General features: G+C 38.3%; 1 protein-coding gene across 3 annotated transcripts; it reads right to left on the bottom strand.

Moving 5' to 3' along the window:
* Positions 1 to 786: 786 nt before the first annotated feature.
* LOC306850676 (fos-related antigen 2-like) lies at positions 787 to 9,452 on the bottom strand. Of its 3 annotated transcripts, XM_079386462.1 has the most exons (5): positions 9,249 to 9,446; positions 8,803 to 8,895; positions 5,207 to 5,461; positions 4,955 to 5,062; positions 787 to 3,742 (listed from the first exon to the last, which is right to left on the bottom strand). In XM_079386462.1, the coding sequence occupies exons 3-5, from the start codon at positions 5,444 to 5,446 to the stop codon at positions 3,209 to 3,211; spliced, it is 882 nt and encodes a 293-aa protein (XP_079242588.1). In that variant the 5' UTR covers positions 5,447 to 5,461; positions 8,803 to 8,895; positions 9,249 to 9,446; the 3' UTR covers positions 787 to 3,208. The 3 variants fall into 3 exon arrangements, with proteins under 3 accessions (XP_079242588.1, XP_079242586.1, XP_079242587.1); XM_079386460.1 differs by having other exon boundaries at positions 8,803 to 9,452; XM_079386461.1 differs by lacking the exon at positions 9,249 to 9,446 and having other exon boundaries at positions 802 to 3,742; positions 5,207 to 5,458; positions 8,803 to 9,022.
* Between the last annotated feature and the right edge of the window lie 11,056 nt (positions 9,453 to 20,508).

A 20,508-nucleotide genomic window follows, 5' to 3' on the forward strand; every position in this document is an offset into this window, starting at 1 on the left:
GGCAGTATGACTCTATTTTTGATTATTACACATTTCAAATACTACCATTTTGTTGTCCATGAAGGTGGAATTATTAGTATTTTTTCAAATTAAAAATAGATATAAAAAATAGATAAAGATAACTGAAGCAATAGACTTTTAATTTTAAATGAACATTGCATGACAGAGAGCTACATTTCCCCCAAATCAGCTTTAGACTATATGTTGTACTCGAAATACACAGGAAAATATCAAACCAATCCACACACACTGAAAGAAAATTAATTTCCGTGCTGAAATGAATAAATGAGTACATGGCACACTTTAACGTCTGGCTAATGTGGGGGGATACTTCAATAAATCAGGCTAAATGCAACGGTTTTGTATTAGTCTGGAGTTGTGTTGTTGTTGGTGGTGTTTTGTTTTCATCATTATAAAAGATTAAACCTAATCTAAAGCACCATCTTGTAAAAATGTGAAGGGTTGCATAATAGCTTGGAAAGGGATTATTAAAGTATAATTTGTTTATGGTTATATATGAATAAATGATTGACTGCCCTAACAATGTGTGATTGCTGTGCCTTAATTACCAATACTAATCTGATCTTTATTTCTGTTATCCTTTTAGATATTTTATTTTATCATTCTATTTTAATTTTAATTTTTTTATCTTATAATTTTCAGTGCAAATAATTTTAGTAACGAGTCAAGGAACTGATAAACATTTGGAAGAGCATTATTCTTACAATGATTTGAGACTACATCAGTGCTATGATATATCTGAAATAATATGTATATACACATTCTCAGAATTTAAAATCGAAATATTTATTTCAAAATAAAAGTTTTCCACACAGACACATGAATTTGGCCTAAAGCTCAATACACAACTGCAAAACAGCCATTAATGTGTTTAAAATGGACTTTTAACCTAGTACACAATCATTATAAAACTTGATCCGGTGAAATGAGACAATGGGTCATCCATTCATAGTAACGCAAGATAATGAATGCACCTTTATCTGAAATTAATATATAGAGAGGGATTCTTCGAGAGAAAGTAAACCCCCACAAACCCTAATTTGTATGGCCAAATTAGCATCCTAACATACAAGTTTATACATTTTGTATTTACATAAAGTGCAGTTTGATAAGCAGAACTACAGCAGAAGCATTGATGAGAAAACTGTATGTACAGTATATGCAAGCAGCTTGTGTCCTCTACACCACCATCCCCATTTATGAAACATTTTATGTATTTTACAAAGCAAGTATTGTCTTACATTGCCATCAGTTGGATAAAGCAAAGCTGTCTATCAAAGTTTACTGAGAGATTTAAGTTCGCAGACCAATATTAGGATGAATAAATCTGCATCTTTGATTGCGTGCAGAAATGAGAGATAAATGAATACCTGCAGGTGCATTCAATCATCTTGTGACTGACTCAAAGAAACACAGAAGCACCACATTGTAACAATGAAATATCCAACATACGCAAAACACTGTGCAACACAGCAAAATACGACTATCCAAAAATACCACTTTGGAAATGTTTTTATTATCGTTATAATAAATTTAAATGACCAAAGGAACAACACTGCCTTTCATATTGCTGTTTTTGTAGGTTGTTTTCTGTCTTTCAACAGTAAAAGCAATAGAGAGAGAGAGAATTCAAACAGATAAGCAGGACATGTGCAGAAAGCTGTACAGATGGCTTGCTCATATTACACAGGGTTCAAAGACCAACAGAGAACAGTTTACAGCACACAGTCCTTAAACATTTTCCTTTTTTTTTTTGGTATTAAATTGGTTTTCGCAACTAGAATTTCTCATACTCCATATAACAAACACTGAAATGATCTCCTAGATCCTTGAAAGTTCCTGACATTAATAAAGCAACAAAGTCCTTCAAATAGAAGCCACATTTGTTTTTGTTTCAGTTTGCTGTATCCTGTACAACAAAATACTCACATTCACCCTCAATTATTATCTAACTGTAGCAACAGTAACCTTGAGATCTCGCTGAAGTTCAGTCTTCATTTCCATGGAATGTTTTTCAAGAAATATTGCAATGTGTATCTTCTCTTCAGTGTCTGATGCACACCACACTCACCTTTTGCAACAAACATTCAATATCATTTTGCGTTCCCTGTTTATTCCGTCACTGTAAAGAATGGCGTTTTATTTGATTGTAAGCTTGCTGACAAAGTGCATCTGTTCCCAAGTGCGGCAATAAAAGCCAACCAGTGTTTCAGGGAAAAGTGCTCATATGGCTGATATATGATTCAGTTCAAACTGTACCCTGAAAAAAGGGCCAAGCAAGACATAAAAGTACATATTATAAAAGTAATACAGTTTCTTTTTTTTAATTATTATTATTATTTGAAAACCACAGTGTGCGCCAATGCAAAAGCGATATTGCCATGTCAGGGTTCGAGGCAGAGCCTAATATGGCTAGAGTTTCCCTCATGTACACCGTTATATTGTGTTCTCTGTGCAATTGCTTCTAATGCTTGTATGGCTCACTGACACAGACAAAAATCCCTGACAGTAGATTCGCTGATGCTAGAAAGTGTTTTTTTTTTGTTTGTTTGTTTGTTTGCTTTACATAACAAAAGCTATGTAAATTTGGCAAATTATTTTAGTGCTTGTGCCGCATATACAAAATATCAAGGTCAGCATTTTATTATACAAGATGGTTCTTTCGACACTCAGCAGTGAGGCTCATCCAGTGAACCCTAAATATTACAAACAGCAGGACACAAAATACAAAGGGACAATAATCACACATCACAAACACAAAGATGATGTTTGGAGGGCAGCTATCTACCGTAGTGTCCAATGTCTTATTCTGTACCAATCAAGAATTCGATCTCGCAAGCAATCCCTATCTCTCATTAGTCAGACAGCCAGCAGGAAATATCTTGCTCTTCTGTACAGGCAGCCGACTGCAAGATGCTCGGAGTCTTGCTAAAGATGAAAAATGAAATCTCTACTCCCGCTTTTTCGTCCGCATTCCATATTTGTAGCTGAAACAGCGAGTGGAATTTGCACATACATTTAAACAACAACGACAATGAAAACTCTCTTCGGAAACGTTTAAATAAAATGAGCAAATTAGCCCTTGAGGGTTCTCAGCTTTGTCAAGGTGAAGTCCTCACTCAAATCGTAGCCGAGCGTGCTCTGGAGATCCACGAGAATGGCAAAGGAGCACTGTCAATTCTTTCCTTCAAAGTGCCAAGAGGGTGGGAGAATTAAGGGAATCTGAGGATTGGTCGCCGCTGCTACTGCTACGGCGGTGGGCTTTGGAGCAGGACTCCGATGAGGGCGAAGGACTCTCGGGCTCAAGCATGCTGGGGTAGGTGAAGATGAGGCTTGGGTTGTTCGGAGTGGACAACGGGGTGGAAGCAGCCACCACAGGCGTGTTGAGGCTGTCTCCATCAGAACAATACATGCTGGCACCTAGGCACATGGGCTTGATGACTGAATGCTGGCTTTTTCCTTCTTCCTCATCGTCGTCTTCTTCCAAAGGCTCCTGTTTAACCACCACTGGGTTGAGGCTACTCATCAGCCCCCGGGGACCCAGGTTGGAGCGCATCAGAGGAAGGGGCGCACACTGCTGGGAGTGATGGCGTTCATCAGGGGGCAGTTTGCACACGGGGTTGTGGGCCACCAACATGAATTCCAACTTGTCCTTTTCCTTCTGCAGGGTTTCTATTTCTTTCTGCAGGTCAGCCTTCTCCTCCTCTAACTTCTCTGTCTCCTTGAATAAAAAAAAAAAATAGAAATACAATGAATGATCATGCTGCATTTAGTCTGATATGCTTTTGGGTTGTGAAATGATTTGCAAATGAATTATGCTGGTAATTACTGATTCAACATATTGAAGCATTTTAACAAGGTCGCTGTCAGGGTGTTCTTAAGTGCTCTGGGTGGTCTTAGTCAAAAGACCTCACCCCCAAAATTTCTACATGATTTCTAGTCTTTAATGTAAGCCTATACGACAATTAAGCGAAACAAAACCAAAATTGCAATTATCATGTCTAAAGGCTGCTATTTAATCGAATAAGACTAGTAATAATCAATTATAGCTACTAATTTCTACTATTTTTATAAGAATTATAATACATAAATAACAATAAGGAAACATTTATTTTAATTATTTATAAATAAAGCCTAATTTCATCCACACCCGAACCTTTTCCTGATTGAATTCCCAGAGCACTTTGGCACTATAAAAGGCAAACCCACCCAAAAGCAATTATTTCCCAAATAAATTTGAGCCGTTCACTGTTTTTTTTGTTAAACAGGAAACTTGACACAGCATCAAATATTTTGAAACAACTGTCAAAGCCTACGGAGGGTTGAAACACTGACATAATGTGCAGTATAACATTAAACCCTAGCTGTCTTTAATCTCATTAATACAGCTATGAGGAAGAAGGAAACTAAAAGCAAAACAAATGCTTAATTTACAAAGAAAGAAACAGTACATTGGAAGAAAGGGCATAGTTATTGTCATAGAAGACAGTTCCTTATTTGGTGAGGAATGAAGCAAAGAGTGGGGGAAGGGAAGAGGGAAGATAGTGTGTGGGGTTTGATGGTTAGCTGTGGTTTCCTCCTCAAACAATATGAGACGTTTGCTTCCCTCCAACCCCCTGTAGCACATTCCTCCCTCATGTTTCAGGTCTGACAGTCTGAGAGTTGCATTATAAAGCTAAGTAGTTCAATTACAGCCAGAATTGTCTGGGACTCGGGGCATTCCCATGTCTGCCAGACAACACTGGCCTTCTGTGGCTGTAAAACCTTCTTTTTATGGTCTGTTCAGATTTTAACCACTGAGAATTGCGTGAAAATAAGCCTTGCGATAGTTGTGGACATTTCATTTAGAGTATTTGGTAAACGTGTGTTCGCTTGCGCGGGTAATTTTAGAGAATGGGTTTTTTTTTTTTTGGAACAATGGTAGAAAACTCACCCCTTGCAGCATCTCGGTCAGTTCTCTTCTGCGGTTCCGACATTTTGCTGCAGCTAGTTTGTTTCTTTCTCGTCTAACTCTCCGTTTTTCTTCTTCCTCTGGGGTGAGCTACACACAAAACGAGGAGTGAGCACTCGCACAAGTAAACTTTTCCAGTTTTCCGTTCCAAACAATGAATGTTCTATATGTTAAACTGGTTTTGTTGGTTTGATTTTGTCTCTGTGCTTCAGAGAAGAAAAATGTAACACTAACCTGCTCATCTCGCTTGCGTCGACCCCGGGCGTCGCCGATGGACCGGATGACCCCGGGCCGTGTGAGGGCTGTGTGACTGAGGAAGCCGGGGCCACTAGACACAGACAGGCCGTACGGGTGAGGCCGGGAATATGGATTAGACATGGATGTGATTACTGTGGGCTGAACCATCCACTGCAGGTCCTGACTGGTCGTTATGGCATTAATTGTGGGAATAAAGGCACTGCTAGATCCAGGCATGTCTACTCTGTACTTCTGTGGAAAAAAAAAAAAGTATTAAGAGATTGAAGTGTAAACATTTATATAGAAACTATGGATTAGAACTCTGACTTTCACTGCATGTTAAAAATTGTATGATTCATTTTTAGTCTTTGTTACTGCAGTCCCCCAGCCACCCACATTTTAGCCGTTTTACAAATTTCCATCATCACAGATTAATGAATCATTCCACGTGCTACCTCGTTCTGCGCCCTCTTGACTACTTGACCCCCAGAGCGACAGGGTGACACACACACGGTGAATCATGGGAAAGCCCACAGCCCTCCCTGACAGAAGCCGACCAGGGTTAGATAATAGCCTCTGTGATGCAATGGGCAACGGATTCACCGCTGTGTGGGTATACAACAGATTTTTGGTTTTTTGAAATGGACTCGGTCTTATACGAAGTGAATATGACTTATAACAAGTACACTTCTTCATTTATAAGACGACTGAAATAAAATTCTGATTTGAATCATGAAATGTATTTATTAGTAGTATTTGTTAATGCATTATTAGTGCTAATGTTAAAGTTATTCATAACATTATCAACTATTTATTTATTTTCTAATGAACAATAATCACTATTGCAGTCACACTTTATATTAGGTCTTTAACTACTATGTGCTTAAATAATAATAATAAAAAGTTAGGTACAATGTATCTATTCTGTAGACCTTGAATTGCAAAACACTTGATTGTTATTGAGAATATAGTTATTATTAGGAACAGAAATTAATGATAGAAAATGTATTTTTTTAATATAATCACAATGTAAAAACATTTGTCCACAATAAGTGCACTGTGTGCAATACTGTAAGTACACAGCAGCTAGTGACAAAATAAAGTGGGTCCACTATTACTAATAATCAATGAATGCTCAAAAGTTTTCAATAACGTTAATGTTAATAATGGCAATTTAGAAAAGATTAATATGACAAATCTTTGTTCATATATAGTCACATTTGAAAATATGTGAACTTCTGATCTGTAAATTAGTACACAGTAGGCCACAAACAAGGCTATTACTTATAAATTGTACTCAAGTCATAGGCTGTTTTTTACATATGCAGTGAGACAAATGCTTAATCACGTTATAAGTCTGCTGTTTATTCCAGTCATCCGGGAAACTGAACTGGGTCTCGTGCCAGCACATTCCATCCACACCAAATCCCAGTCCATTCACACATTCCTGGTGGGATTTTAACGGGAAACTGGTTTAATGTGACGGGGAATGAATTACGGGAAGCGTGGTGTTTGTTTAAAAGGATAACAGAAATCATTTCGTGCATTAAAAAAAAATGGACTAGAGTTTAAACGTCAATGTTCTTAAGTCTCACTTTAGTGTTTTATTTGCACTAGAAGTATAGTGTTTGTTAAAGTTGGTATTAAGAGTTTTCCCACACCTTGGTATTGCGAAAGACTTCACTAACTTCCAGGAACTGTCGCGTTTGTTTCTCACTGAATCCATCCCAAGCGACCGGGAAGATCGACATATAAACATGTTACTGAATCATAGATGAAGCTCTGTTTTGTTGCGAAATCACCGCGTTGCGCTAATTTCTCCTCAAATGTAGGAATTTTCCCCTTCACTTGATTTCCCCCACAGAGGAGTCAAAACAGCGCATGCTGGAATCGAAAGGAGGCAGTTTATTCCATGGGTTTAGCTAAAACAGCAACCCTACAAGACGATGATGCTCGGGAATTTCTGACAGGGGCTGTTAAACGTACCAGACATGATTAAAATACCAGAGTCTGGGGAACAATCTGCCAAACTGACCGGTGCACAGTCTCCCATTCATTCGCGCTGAGATCAAGATCGGAAAATTCTCACAAAATCGCCTAAACTTCTTAGCTGTTACTAAAACTTCACTTGAAACATGATACAGCCGAATGCATTCAATGTATTACTCCTGGTATAACCATAGACGAATAACTATGATGCATTACAATGTATGAGATTAACATTATTTGCGACAAGGTTTATACAAGAATCAAATAAAGTGATTTAATGTTTTTTCCCCCAGTATTTTTTAAGCATAGACTATTTTGCGAGTTTTTTCTCCATGCAGAAAAATACATTGGATATAATATCCCCATCACACATATATTAAAAATATGGATTTACTTATTATTGTGTGACTAGCACATTACATTTATTGTAATCATACTATTGTCTATTGCGATTTCATTAAATTTACCATATCAGCAGTTCTAGTCAGTCATTTAAAATGTATAACCCAGCGTTTGTGTACAATGTTTTAATTTATGTAGGCTACAAGTCCCAAATAGTCTTATCTTTTTACATTTCCATGTTCTCGATTGAATTGGCTTAATTTTCTCCATCCTTAACTTTACAGTTCAACTACGGTTAAAGCTTAAAAGTTTTTTCGTACATTCAGATAAACAAATGAAACATGTTCTGAAGGTTAGTAAAGTGCAATAGATTATGTGGAAGTCCCGGAAGTGTTGCATCCTGTGGCCACTACGCACGCACTCTCCGTGGGTTTATTTCACATTACGCACACCACCCACGCCACTGCTACCCTTATCTGAGATGCCTAATTCCACGGAAACATAATGTTATGAGTGCCAACATGTGCACTATCTTAAAACGATAGACTGCAAGACTGGGGGAAAAAAAAAATCACCTCTGGGAATAATTTATTAAGAGAGCGAGACGGATTCCTTTGATGGGATTTTACGCATTTTGCGGAGATGCATGAAAGCTATATGCGTCCTTCGTGCACTTTCTTTTAAAAATAATGATACGATTGTTTTAAAACCTAGCAATTCAGAAAACAGTATATATATATATATATATATATATATATATATATATATATAGCACACACTGTATTCTTAAGGTATGCTTGTATATAAGGGCGCATCGTCTGTCTATGCAATAATCAAGTGTCAAGTTAAGCACTTATACCACTTGCGTTGCTTTTCTATCAAAAACATGCACACAGGGCCACTGAATGTACTTCAGCTCACATCATGAAAACGACAACCAATGACTTTGACTGCCAGTCCTCGATGTATAGCAAGTTTGGTCAGATTTTGCATCGCAGTTTATGTTACTATGTAGCCTATAGACTGTGCCACTGTGTTATTATTTAGCGGAGCTGCTTCTAATTATAGTCATTGTTGTTTATTTTAACAACACGTACTTTAGTATGTGTAATGTAGTATGAGCTCTGTGATGTAAAGTGTGTGAAGAGAATATGCTGTGCATAAGTGCACATCGTTACCTATTAGCTTGGAATGAATTATGATTAGAGTGTAAACATGTAGCTAAAGTGTGATGAGGACACTCAAGCACAACAGTAGGCTACCTGGTAGTTGGAGGCAGGGATGGGGCTGGTGTCCGGGTGCGCCGGTGAGCTGCTGCTGCCGCGGGAGGATGTGTCGTATGTCCCTGTGTAATCCTGGTACATGATCCAGGGAAAGAGGAGGAAATTTCAGGAGGTTGAAAATGAATTCCCACACGATCAGAGTGTCTTCAGAGGCAAAAAAAAGCACTTCCAAGCAAAGCTATTCCTTTATACTTAATCTAAAAATGATATCCAAAATACTTCTTAATGGTCAGTATAATAAATCCAGGCATATCTGTGCAATATTATATTATTAGAGAAGTCAACGCTCTCAAATTCTGTAGTCTCTTTAACAGTCCAATAAATAGATGTTCCCGTGTAAACCTAATGCCTAATATTCATCGCTACTGAGATGTTCTACCAGAACCAGATGCAATGAAGAAAAAAAAAATCTGTGAAGCACCTACTTTTCTTCAGTGAACTCGGTGCTCTCGTAGGTTTAGTCCTGTCCCTATAGCAGTGACTCACGGCAGTGATGAGTGTACCGCTCTGGACTTTGTTGAACTGATTTCGGCGACTAAGTGAACTTCAGTGCTACTTCTACAGGTCACGTCTTTAGATGACTCACTTCAATGGCACTACTCTACTTCGTAGCTCCGCTTATCAACGCCAACCTGCGTCCACGCGTCACAGCCTTGATCAGGCGCACAGCACAATAGGGGGGCAGCATGCATATTTGATAGAATTACTGCCAGACATTACTGTCCAGTAAAAAGTTTATTAAAGAATATGGGTAAATATTATATTATATGTCCTACTGAGCAAATACGAAATGTTTAAAATGCTTTAATTTCCTTTAAACTTGTTTGCTTTCACGGCCATCCCCATTTCACAGTTGGTTTCGACCATTGACGCATGTTTCCAAAAATGGGCAGTTGCGTCAGAGCACACGCGCATGGGTTTCCTTGGTAAAGACACGGTAAAGACGCGTCAAGGATTCCCTCCCCTCTTTCCCCACCTTTAACTTTCACTGGGTGGTCTGTGGACACATGCTCTCGGGTCCTGAACGCACGGCACACAGGGAGGGTGTGTAGAGGTGGTCGTGTGTTTAATAGAAAGCGTCAGCAGAGCACAGCTTTGGTGATCTCGGAACCATGTGTGCGCTAATTTGCGAGCATGCATGTGCATGTGTAGTTTTCACTTTTTCGAGAGTTCGAAACACGAGATTCTTAATTCAGTATTGTTGTATTTTCCGATTCTTTATTGCATCATAACAGTTTTTCAGTCCATTTATCACCATTCTTCAGACTGGATCAAACTCACCCTTATAGCCCGGAGAACAGATAGATGTCGCCAGTGGTACAATAAAGTTTATTGGGGGAGGGGAATTATCAATTGTATATTATCAACACTTTCTTAGAGTTGAGTTTTACATTCCTACGTGGGGTCCATCCTAGGGATCGGAGATTGTTGATAGCATATATATTTAGAAATGCATGTTGTGGATTCATAACACATGGGTACGATATGGAGATGGCGTATATAAATGCAACAAAAATGATCATTTTAACACAGTAGTAGGGTGCTATTGGGAAAACATTGACTTTTAGTTTGACATGTCGCCCTAATGCACTGCCAACCATAAACAGAAAAGTGGAAATATTTGAACACTTCACGTATTTGAGTTTATTTATTTATACTTGTGGTGCCCAAGACATACCCATAATAAGACTGATAGATAACCACTACTGAAATAAATTGGCCAAGTGAATAATAATAATAATATGCAATATATTATAAAACCTAATATGCATTACATCTCATGTTTTTTTTTTTCTCAGCCTTTATATATGCGAAGGGCTGTCGTGTGTGTTTCTCTATACTTGTCTGCCATCTGATCTGATCTGATCTGAGTATTATGGAAAAGAACAAGAACAGAACTGACGCGCGTTCCCGGTGATGGTGATCTCTTCTTAGGGGAAGAGAATTATAGCTGTTCGCAGGGTAAATTAATGCGGAGATTTTTAGTCGTATACCATCGACAACTGCAATAAATAGCTGAGTGCACAGAAAACTGGCGGAACTCATACAATATGCACAGAAGCTCAACTACATATAGACTAGGCTTTACGTGTAGCTACTAATTACTATGCCCTTACGAAAAGATTACCATTTCAGAATACCATTTTCATATAGGCTACAACACTCCATCGCATGAGTCCATAAACCATAGCATTAACTTGGTCATGAGGGCAATATATTGATTAATGGATTAGCTCCTTAACCCAGATTTAATATGAGACGCATTCATTCTAATCTGATAACGTCTCTAGGCCTTGTATGCACGTGCTACTGTGAGGTAAATACAAGGAAGGCACATGGGGACGGTAAGGATGCAATATAACTTTTACTTATGGTTTATCACGTTACTTCAGTGCCCAATGGGGGAAATGGTGGGGGATTTTAACCAGTAACAAAACAATATAGCATTAAAATCATGTTCACATATTTTATTGACATAGCGCAAACTGATTTACATACATGAATCCCCTTTCAACAATATGCAATATGAGGTAGATTTGGTGGCACTGGCGCACCTAAGGTCACGATCTGCCTGGAGTCCTGGGTGGAGGCCGGTGAGCAAGTGCTTTGTGGATCACTGACTGGTGAAAACACCTGATCTAGATTAGTGCTTCATTCTCTTGAAATTTTATTTGCAGGTTTCCCTGGCAACTAATGTAGACTGGTCTGAAACAGAACAGAGCCACAATGTGAACGTTCCAGGCCTGGAGGGAATACGAAACTCAGAGGATAGAAAATTAATTCATGCTGGAACATTTCCACTGATTAAGCCAATCGCATTACAGAAAAGTAGGAAACATGGCCTTGGTTTGTCTATTGTACATAATCTCCCTGGTGCATGAAAGACTTGCTCAAATGGTAAATGCAACACAATAATTCTCCAAGCAAAACCACCAGATGAAACTCAAATATCTGCTAAATTGCGGCACTTCATTATTCGTTTCTTGCTTTCTTTACTAAGACAAAGATGAACAACTCCATAACAAAGACAACATATTGAAGCAAAAATATTCAATTATAAAAGAGTTCATGATTATTCTGAATTATCATTTAGATGGTAAACACATAACTGACTAGGACAGCTGAGAACAATGAAGGCTATGTGAAAAACCCAAATTCTACAGCCAGGCAACTTCAAGTTTATATCCTTGTTTGTGTGTTTGTGAATGGAGAAATCCTAGAGGCTCGTCTTCAATTACTCAGAGCTGTCACGGAATGGAGCACTCTTTATTTACTTATATTTCCACCACCTGCTGTCAATAACCAAGTGGTCAGGATCTATTTCGGCAAGGAAGAATGTGATGTTATGCAGGAATTCTTTTCGATATCATGCCCCCTGTTACCGAACAATGTTCTCCCTTTATAAAGCTGACAAGAAGTGTTTATGCTTGCCAGTAGTCTTAAAAAATGGTTTTGCTGGCAGTACGCTGAAGTTACCCAGAAACAAACACCAAGTGCGGCTTTGACCGTGGTTCTGAAAGAGTTATTACTACAAGAATCGGTTCCTGCTACAATGGAAGGAAATGCGTCACAAACTCGTGGCTGACTCAAAACAAAGAGCGACAAAACTAAGTGATGGCCACTTAAAAACAAAGAGGGGGATGGAAAGCAGGAGCGTATAGTGGAAGAACTTAACAAATGGAGAAGGTGGGGGGACAGGAAGATTTAGCATTGGTCTTTACTGCAAAAGGGTCTTCCCGTAAACCTTCGGTGTTTGGCCAAGGCAAATATGACCCATCACAGCGACCTTTTATTCCGAGAGGGCAGTAGAGGAAAGATGCAGAGGTATATCTGAGAGTTTTAACATCTTCTACCCCCTTGTTTTGCGAATTACTTTGTCAGGTGCCGCTTTCCGAGTGCTTTTCATCACAGGCGCTGAACACAATGGAGGAAATTGCTTCAGAACGCAACTGGGGTTGCTCTTTCAGATCTACGTAAAGTATGAATGGGTATGGAGATGAGGAGCAAGTCTCATGGAATGCTAATTTACTTGTTTAGAGCACAAGTGTGGACCAAGTGTTCGGCTGTCTAATCTGATAAGGTTCCTGTAAACTTGTCTGCATGTCGTCGATGTCTCTAAGTGCTACAAACATGGAATGTCGCGGTACATAAATAGGACGAGTACACTAATGTGTAAAAAGCCCAGGTGCGAGCTATACCACAACAAGCCTCACTGATAAGAAACGAGGAACGAGTGAGCATTTGTGAGCTCTTACAAAAACATAATCCTGCTTTTCTTGCAAACATTAGGCAAACATTGCCACAGATTCGAATGAGCCTTGTGGCAAACAGTTTGAGGCAAATTTGTTACATATTAACTGCAGATGTAATTTGTTGAGGGGGGGTTAAAGAACAAATGTGTCCTTGTATTAATTATAGATTTACTTAAAGAAATCGGGTAGGAGAAGCAGTGCTATATTGTCAGTATATTATATAGTCAGTATAGCATACAGTCACACAAAATTTAGCGCAGCCACTCATAACTTTTTATGATTAGAGTGATTAAATTAGCATTAAAACTTTATTGCACTGAGTCAAATTATATATTTTTTAGAAGATTTAGTCCCTGATGTAACTAAGGTTTATCTTAATAAATTTGATGCGGAAACAATTTGAGTGAAAATAATTTTAAATATTCTTAGGGCACCTTTATACAGTTAAGGCTGCATTATATTAATGTCATCTCTGACCCATCTTAGCCTCTATTATCAGAAGTGACTCTGATGTAGCCTTAAGCTTTTGGCATAGCCATGATGACAGAATATATATATTTTCTGGCTAAATGTTTTCATTCATCATGTTTAGTAATAAAATATTTTTAAAACGCCTCTTGTGATTGTAATTCCTGTGTAAATGCATGTTTTCCAGTTCTTTTCAGTCTTTTCTTCATTTGCAGTGTAAAGACGATATTAGTAATTGGTATATTCCCTTTTTGCTTTAATGACATCATTCACTCAACCTGGCATGTTTTATATGGAATAATGTGAGAATGTTCCAATGTTTAGGCCTCATTGGAAACAAATAAATCTTGATATTTTGTAGAAAGGAGTTAACAGGAAGCATAAGCTCTCACTATATTGTGTTTTAGCACCGCTGAAATTTGGCCAATCTGCATCTAGAACTGGAACCATCAGTTTTATTATGGACATTTTTGGATTTCAGAGTATGGGTTTCTCCTACTCTGTACAGATCCAAGGCACAAGTTGTGTCCTTTGCATGGCACTCAAGTTTGGTTCAGTAAAAATGCATGATTGTACATTGTTGATGCAATAACTAATAACATCGTCTTATTTTCTATTATTTCTTGCATCATCTCTTCATGATGTAAGGGCCCTCTGACAATCCTAAAGAGAACAAACCATGTTGACTCAGTGAGCAGGCGTCTCTTCACAGTTGACCTGTCTGTACACGAGTTTAGCTTCACTTGTCTCCACCTGTCTTTTGTATAACACCCAATAATAAGCCTAAAGAACAGGAGAGGCGAGACATACAATGCAAGTGACATTCTTTCCACCTTACAGAAATGGAAACAGATAATACATCGAGTGCTACTTTGACCCTATGGCAGAAAGACTTATTTACCTTTCATAAACAGCTATATACATATTTCTTTTGGATAGGAAGTAGAATAGTCAGGGGGCAGTGTCCCTCTCTGGAGTTTACTCCTTTTGAGCATCCATTCTGTCCGGTTGAATGAAAGCTTAATGCGAGTGTGGAAAAGTGGAAAATGTAATTAAGCAGCTAAGGGGGGTTTGAGGCACTCGGCACGAGCCTCTCGGTTCTTCTGTACACTCTCCTCACTGTGTTTGCTGCCCACTGCTTGTCTAGCTCTTGTGGTCAAGGGCACAGAGGTCAGCAGTTTACAGCTGCGCTGGAGTTACATATTTGGTATGATGCATTAAACTTCTGCATCGAAAACTAATTAAAGGGCATGTTTATTGTACCACATAGTAATGAAGATTCATGCTCTACTGAGAGACTAGTTCCAGGTTTGATTAACACTAGTTCCGGGTTTTATTAACACAGCAATGCAATAAAAGTGACCCATGTTCAATGTAATATATATATATATATATATATATATATATATTAATTATATAATAAATAAAAAGAAAACAGATAGAATAGAAAAGGAATAGAGCAAAATAGTGTTAGATGCTTTTTTTTAAAGAATAGAATTAGAATAGAGAGTGCTAGAGTTAGAGGGTCAAATAAAGATGGAAGAAATGTGTTTTTAGTCAATTCCTGAAGATGGCTACGGACTCAGCTGGTCTGATTGAGTTGGGCAGGTCATTGCAAAAGGAGGAAACATTTAAAAGTCAGTGAATTTTGTGCCTCTTTGGGATGGTACAATAATGCGTCATTCACTTGCAGAACGCAAGCTTTTAGAGGCACATACGTCTGAAGTAATGAATTTAGGTAAAGGGGTGCAGAGCCAGTGGTGGTTTTGTAGGCAAACATTAATGCCTTGAATTTTCTGCGAGCAGCTGTTGGTAGCCAGAGCAAATTGATATGAATATTAATAATAGTAATTATATGTGCCCCTCTCTGTGAAAACCCAGCTAAAGTCATTTTTTTTGTGATTTACTGATCTCTACATAAATTCATCCTTCATAAGGTAAAGAACATTCCATGAAAATGTAACCTTTATATCTTTAATACTGACTGAGTAAGGCCATGTCAAAGATTAAAATAATAGTGAAATTAATGGTTGAAATCAAACTTTGATGCTTGTTATCTCAATTAGAATTTGAGACTTTAGCCTGGATTTCACAGAGAGGGTCACATATAAATATAATATTAAATAAAAGTAGAACCACAGCTTGCTGTGGTTATATATTACTTTAAAATGTAAAAAAGTTTAATACGATTTAATCCTCAACATATTTAATTGCTACTGTATAACAAAATATTTGTAGACTAAGATGTGATTTGCTATTGTTACTGTAGATGTTTTTCCACAAAAAAACTATTACATTTAAAAGTAAATGTAACCATTTTAACACAATCTTATGGAAACATTATAGAGAGCAGATTTTAAAAATATTGGCCAAGGATATTTGACATGTATCAAATATCCAGGGCTGCCGCCAACTAAACTACAACTATTTGTACAATTGTATTTGTACAATTAAAAAAAGACACGTCTCAAACAAGATTTACAGAAAATTATTGATATATCAATTTAGCCTAATGATGTCTGGTCTAATTATTCAATAACAATAAAAAAACATTCTTGAAGAGAATAGGTAGAAGACTATAGGCTTCACAAAACTCCTAAAAAGATTCCTGCCTTTTGATCTGCGGCGTGCACCTGTCCATGTGACTCTACCTTGTATACATCACTCCTCCTGACAGGTCAATCAGCCAGACAGGCCATCAGAGCACATCTCCCAGCCTGACAGCGGTCAACGCTCGATCCAGCCTGACAGTTGACCAGGTACTGCCGCCAGCCAGGCACTACCGCACACGGAGAATAGGAGGAATGCGGGAAACATGGAAGGGCATGACTCTTTGAGGATGGAAAAGCAGTTCGGAGACGTATGCACGAAATTAGATGCCTAAAATAAATGAACTCACATGAAGAAGTGACCATATCTTTAGTCACTGACAAATGCTCCAATCCAAATGAGGTGTCAGTCCCTTTAATTCCATGTTAAACTGGGGAAAGCCAAGAGCCGTGTGCCAGGGCTGAAGCACCTGAGGGGTTTGCTTCTATAAATCCATGACAGGTCTAAATCGAACGCTTACGATTTGCAGCCGAGAGGAAGATGGAAGAAAATCTGCATTCATCTTGTCATCCCCCCATCATATCCCAAAGAGAATGGAATAAATAATTAAATAAAGCGAGTCCCAACAACGTGAGGGGGAGACAACAGCAGAAACCAGCCAGAGCCAGAAACAGACCGTGTTTGATCCGCTTAGCATGGCTCTCTCCTGCCTTTTAATGCATGGCTAGGAGGAGAGTAATTAGCAATTAACAATCAGGGCTTAACGAGTGGAAGTTATTATCAAGCAGGGGTGAAAACATATCTTGCATGTTGACAAAGCGAGGCAAAAAAGACTGTAATTCTCTCATTTCCATGACATCTCGGAGGCCATTTTTTCCCCCTGCAACAGATCAAACAGGCTCCAACAAAAGGCCTCAAATCTCCCCTACTCTTCCAAATTAGCTAAGCCTCTCAGCTCCATCATCCCAAACATGGCTCGCGTCAACAACCCCATCCGAGTGCCGCCACCGCTGAAATCCACAATCCTCAATCCCTGCCGCCCCCTCCTCTCCCCCACTGGAACAAGACGACGAAGAGGGGAATAAACTCTCACTAATGTCACTCTGAATTTGCAGACATCAGGACACAAAGTATCCCAGAGTTACCAGAACAGGAAACTTTGTCTCTCGTTTTCCCCTCTCTCAAATGTTTGTTTCAGCGACTTGCTTTTAATGATGTGTTTGTCTTTTGTTTTCCAGAGGAATGTATTAAATAACCGTGACTGTGTATGAAATCGCCAGGCCTGACAGCTTGGGGAACTCCAGCAGTGGTAAACAGGCAAAAGCGGCGGCCGCGTTTCTTCTGCCTTGCTCTGACATATTCAGGCCTTCATAATGTTCCCTATTTCGCTCCGATTAGCTCTCATGTTTGCTGCTGCCCTGTCTTCTTAGCAACTCTGGGGAGTGAGGTGATGTAAGATGGCAAATGGGATTTTCAATCATTTGCTTTCTCTTTTCTTTCTTATTGCGGACATCAAAACTCTAATGTTGGAGTTTTGTCTGGACTCCTCCCGTCTCTCTTTTGATTAATTCTTGGATGATGCTCTTCAGGAAAAAGGTAAGGACAGAGGCAAAAAGTCACAGTAAAGGCCATCACATCCACTGCAGGAGATTATGATTCGATCTAGAAATGTCAGCAGCACACAGAGGACACTGGGGTTAGATGTCACATGGGGACGTTGTCACAAAAGCTACAATACATGAGCTATGTAGCATAAGCGATAAGCTTGTTTTCTCGATTAGTGCTATGGTTTTGTATCAAAAATGTTGCAGTCTTGCTACATAAGCCCCAAAGTATCCTAATAAACACCTAGTGAAAGCCATTATAAATACAGAGGTTGGTCAATGAATCTAAATGATTTTAACTATGAAATAATGGTGTGCATAATCAATGCAACAGTTTTCCTATTGGTACAGCTTTAAAAAAATAAATAAAATAATTTTTAACATTAGTTAACAAGAGCTAACAATGAAAACTACTTCTAAAGCATTTATGAATGCTAATTTAAAAATGTACTAATACATATAATAATATTATTATTTAATGGACCTGAGCTAACACGAATTAACAATGGACAGTTGTATTTTTATGTGTATTATATGTGTAAATAGATATGTTTACAAAGATTAATAAATACTGTAACAAATGATAACCATAATGTAAAAAAGCACAAAACCAAAACCTAAATCAAATTTTTTTCATGTTTCTCCCATCGACAGTTTAAATACAACCATATTTGCTGTTTCATTGCTGTTTCTCTCTCAAATAATCACTGTTAGGATATTGAGAAAACGGTAACTTGTTTTCACGTTGAAACATGAAATGTGATTGTGGCTGGGACTTCTCTAAACCTGTTTAGAAACATGTGTGCACTCAGATTTCCAGATGGTTCAAAGTCATTTTAAAATAGCCCGTACTTAAACAACTGAAACTGTCGGCAGCAATTCCTTCAAAGGTTAACTTACCCGCTTGGAATGACAATACCGTTGCAATTGATGAATCCGAGCATCATTTAGACTGCCAAGCTTTTCATTTTCTGTGGCCTGCTGCCATCAAGATGGTTTAAATAAGGCAGGATTACTGGATTTGGGGAATTAGCAGCAAAGTTGGCAGACAAGACCCCGGCACTAAAAGTGGAGAGCAAAAAGAAAACAAGGTCTTTGAAAACAGGTTCACACTACACCTCATTTACAGCTGTTTATTCCTCTGCATCCCTATTATAACTCTTTGATATAAACTTCTGAAATGAAAAGTAGACTTTGATATATAAGTTGCTGGCATGTGCATGAAATAAACTGGAGGAAGCGCTTTGTTTCCCCCCCAATCCATAATGTACTGCACTTTACTGTTAATGCACCACTAGAGCTGATCGAGTGGGTGCTGAAAAAAAGAAACAAATCTGAATGCTGTTTCGGCTTAAAGGGGCCATCAATCTTTCCTTCACCTCTCTCAACACCACCCTAAATGGGGGTCCACACAGTCTGATGGGGCCAGTTTAGCAGCAGGTCGGAAAAGGTTACAGTGCCAAGCGTGGACGGAAGAGAAAACAGACAAACATAATCTTATTAATTCTTTTATTAAGAGACTTGATTCTATTAAATGCCCCAAATGTATTCATCCCGTGGTTCCCAATTAGACATGACAGCTCCTACATTACCAACAATAAATATAGCAGAGGGCAGACCCCCAGGCCAACAAAGACCCCTGACAATGACCCCTGCGCTTAATGATGAAAACAAGCGAGCTCTCGCTCTCACATTCTCTCCCTCCCTCAGCTGTAGGTTCTCTCCCACACATCCCGTTCATGTCTACACTCCCTTAGCAAACACACTCACACACATATGGTTTGCTCTGTTTCATGTTTGAAACCCTGTTAAAAGCTTAAAAGCCATCAGGGCTGACAGAGACGATACACCAAGACACTTTTCCATCACAAGAAAACAACACGTGCAGACACTCACACATGAGTGCAAATTGGAACCAAATTTCTCAAAATGCAGTGTAACTACATTCTCCTTGGCAAATTACAAGATTAAACAAACAAGACTAAAATGAATAAATGTGCTCATAATTTAGATGTTTTTTTTTCAGTTTTGTGGAATCTGAGTGAAAAAAAAAAAAAGTCCTTCTTTGATGACTTACTTCATATTTACAAACTAGTATGGATATGTGTGTGATGCAACTCAATATTGAACCAACTTCAAGTTTTGTGCTGAACTCTTTTCTCTATTAAAGTTAATAGTGTTTTCTAGGGCTTCATTTCATTCTTAGGTTTAAAGATTTGAATAAACCCCGACCCAAAGTATTAAACTGAATTTGACGCCTCAAATTAGTTCATCTGTTTCGTTGATTAAACTTTTAGATTTCACTGTTTCTCCAGGCACAGTAAAAAGGAAAATTCAAGGCAAGATTGAACAGATTTAGGCCTTGTCTGATCTTGGTAATAAATGCTAACCCACAATTTTTTGTACAAAATACTAATAACTATAGGGGAGTTATGCGTGACAGTCACTCCAGTCAAATCCAAGATATTCACATTCATCTGAGCATGGCTTTATTGGAGTTAGTTCTTAAAATGAGTTCCTATCCCTATTAGTTAACATTAATCATCAATGGATTAAATAACAATAACTAACAATGCGATGCATGAGCAGCAATGCACTAACAAGCAATGCATTTATTACAGTATTTAGTTAACTAATGTTAATAAATGGAAGCTAAAAGTGTTACCAAAATAACACACTGATATAGCTCAGCTAACGATTTATCAGATTTGCCTAAAGTAAACAGGTACAAAACAAATGACTCTGTGGATGAATAAAAATGTAAAACGCCTTAAAAGTAAAACTGATGTGAACAAAAAACAGAAAACGAG

This window comes from Barbus barbus, assembly GCF_936440315.1.
Source record: "Barbus barbus genome assembly, chromosome: 30".
Classification (NCBI taxonomy): domain Eukaryota; kingdom Metazoa; phylum Chordata; class Actinopteri; order Cypriniformes; family Cyprinidae; genus Barbus; species Barbus barbus.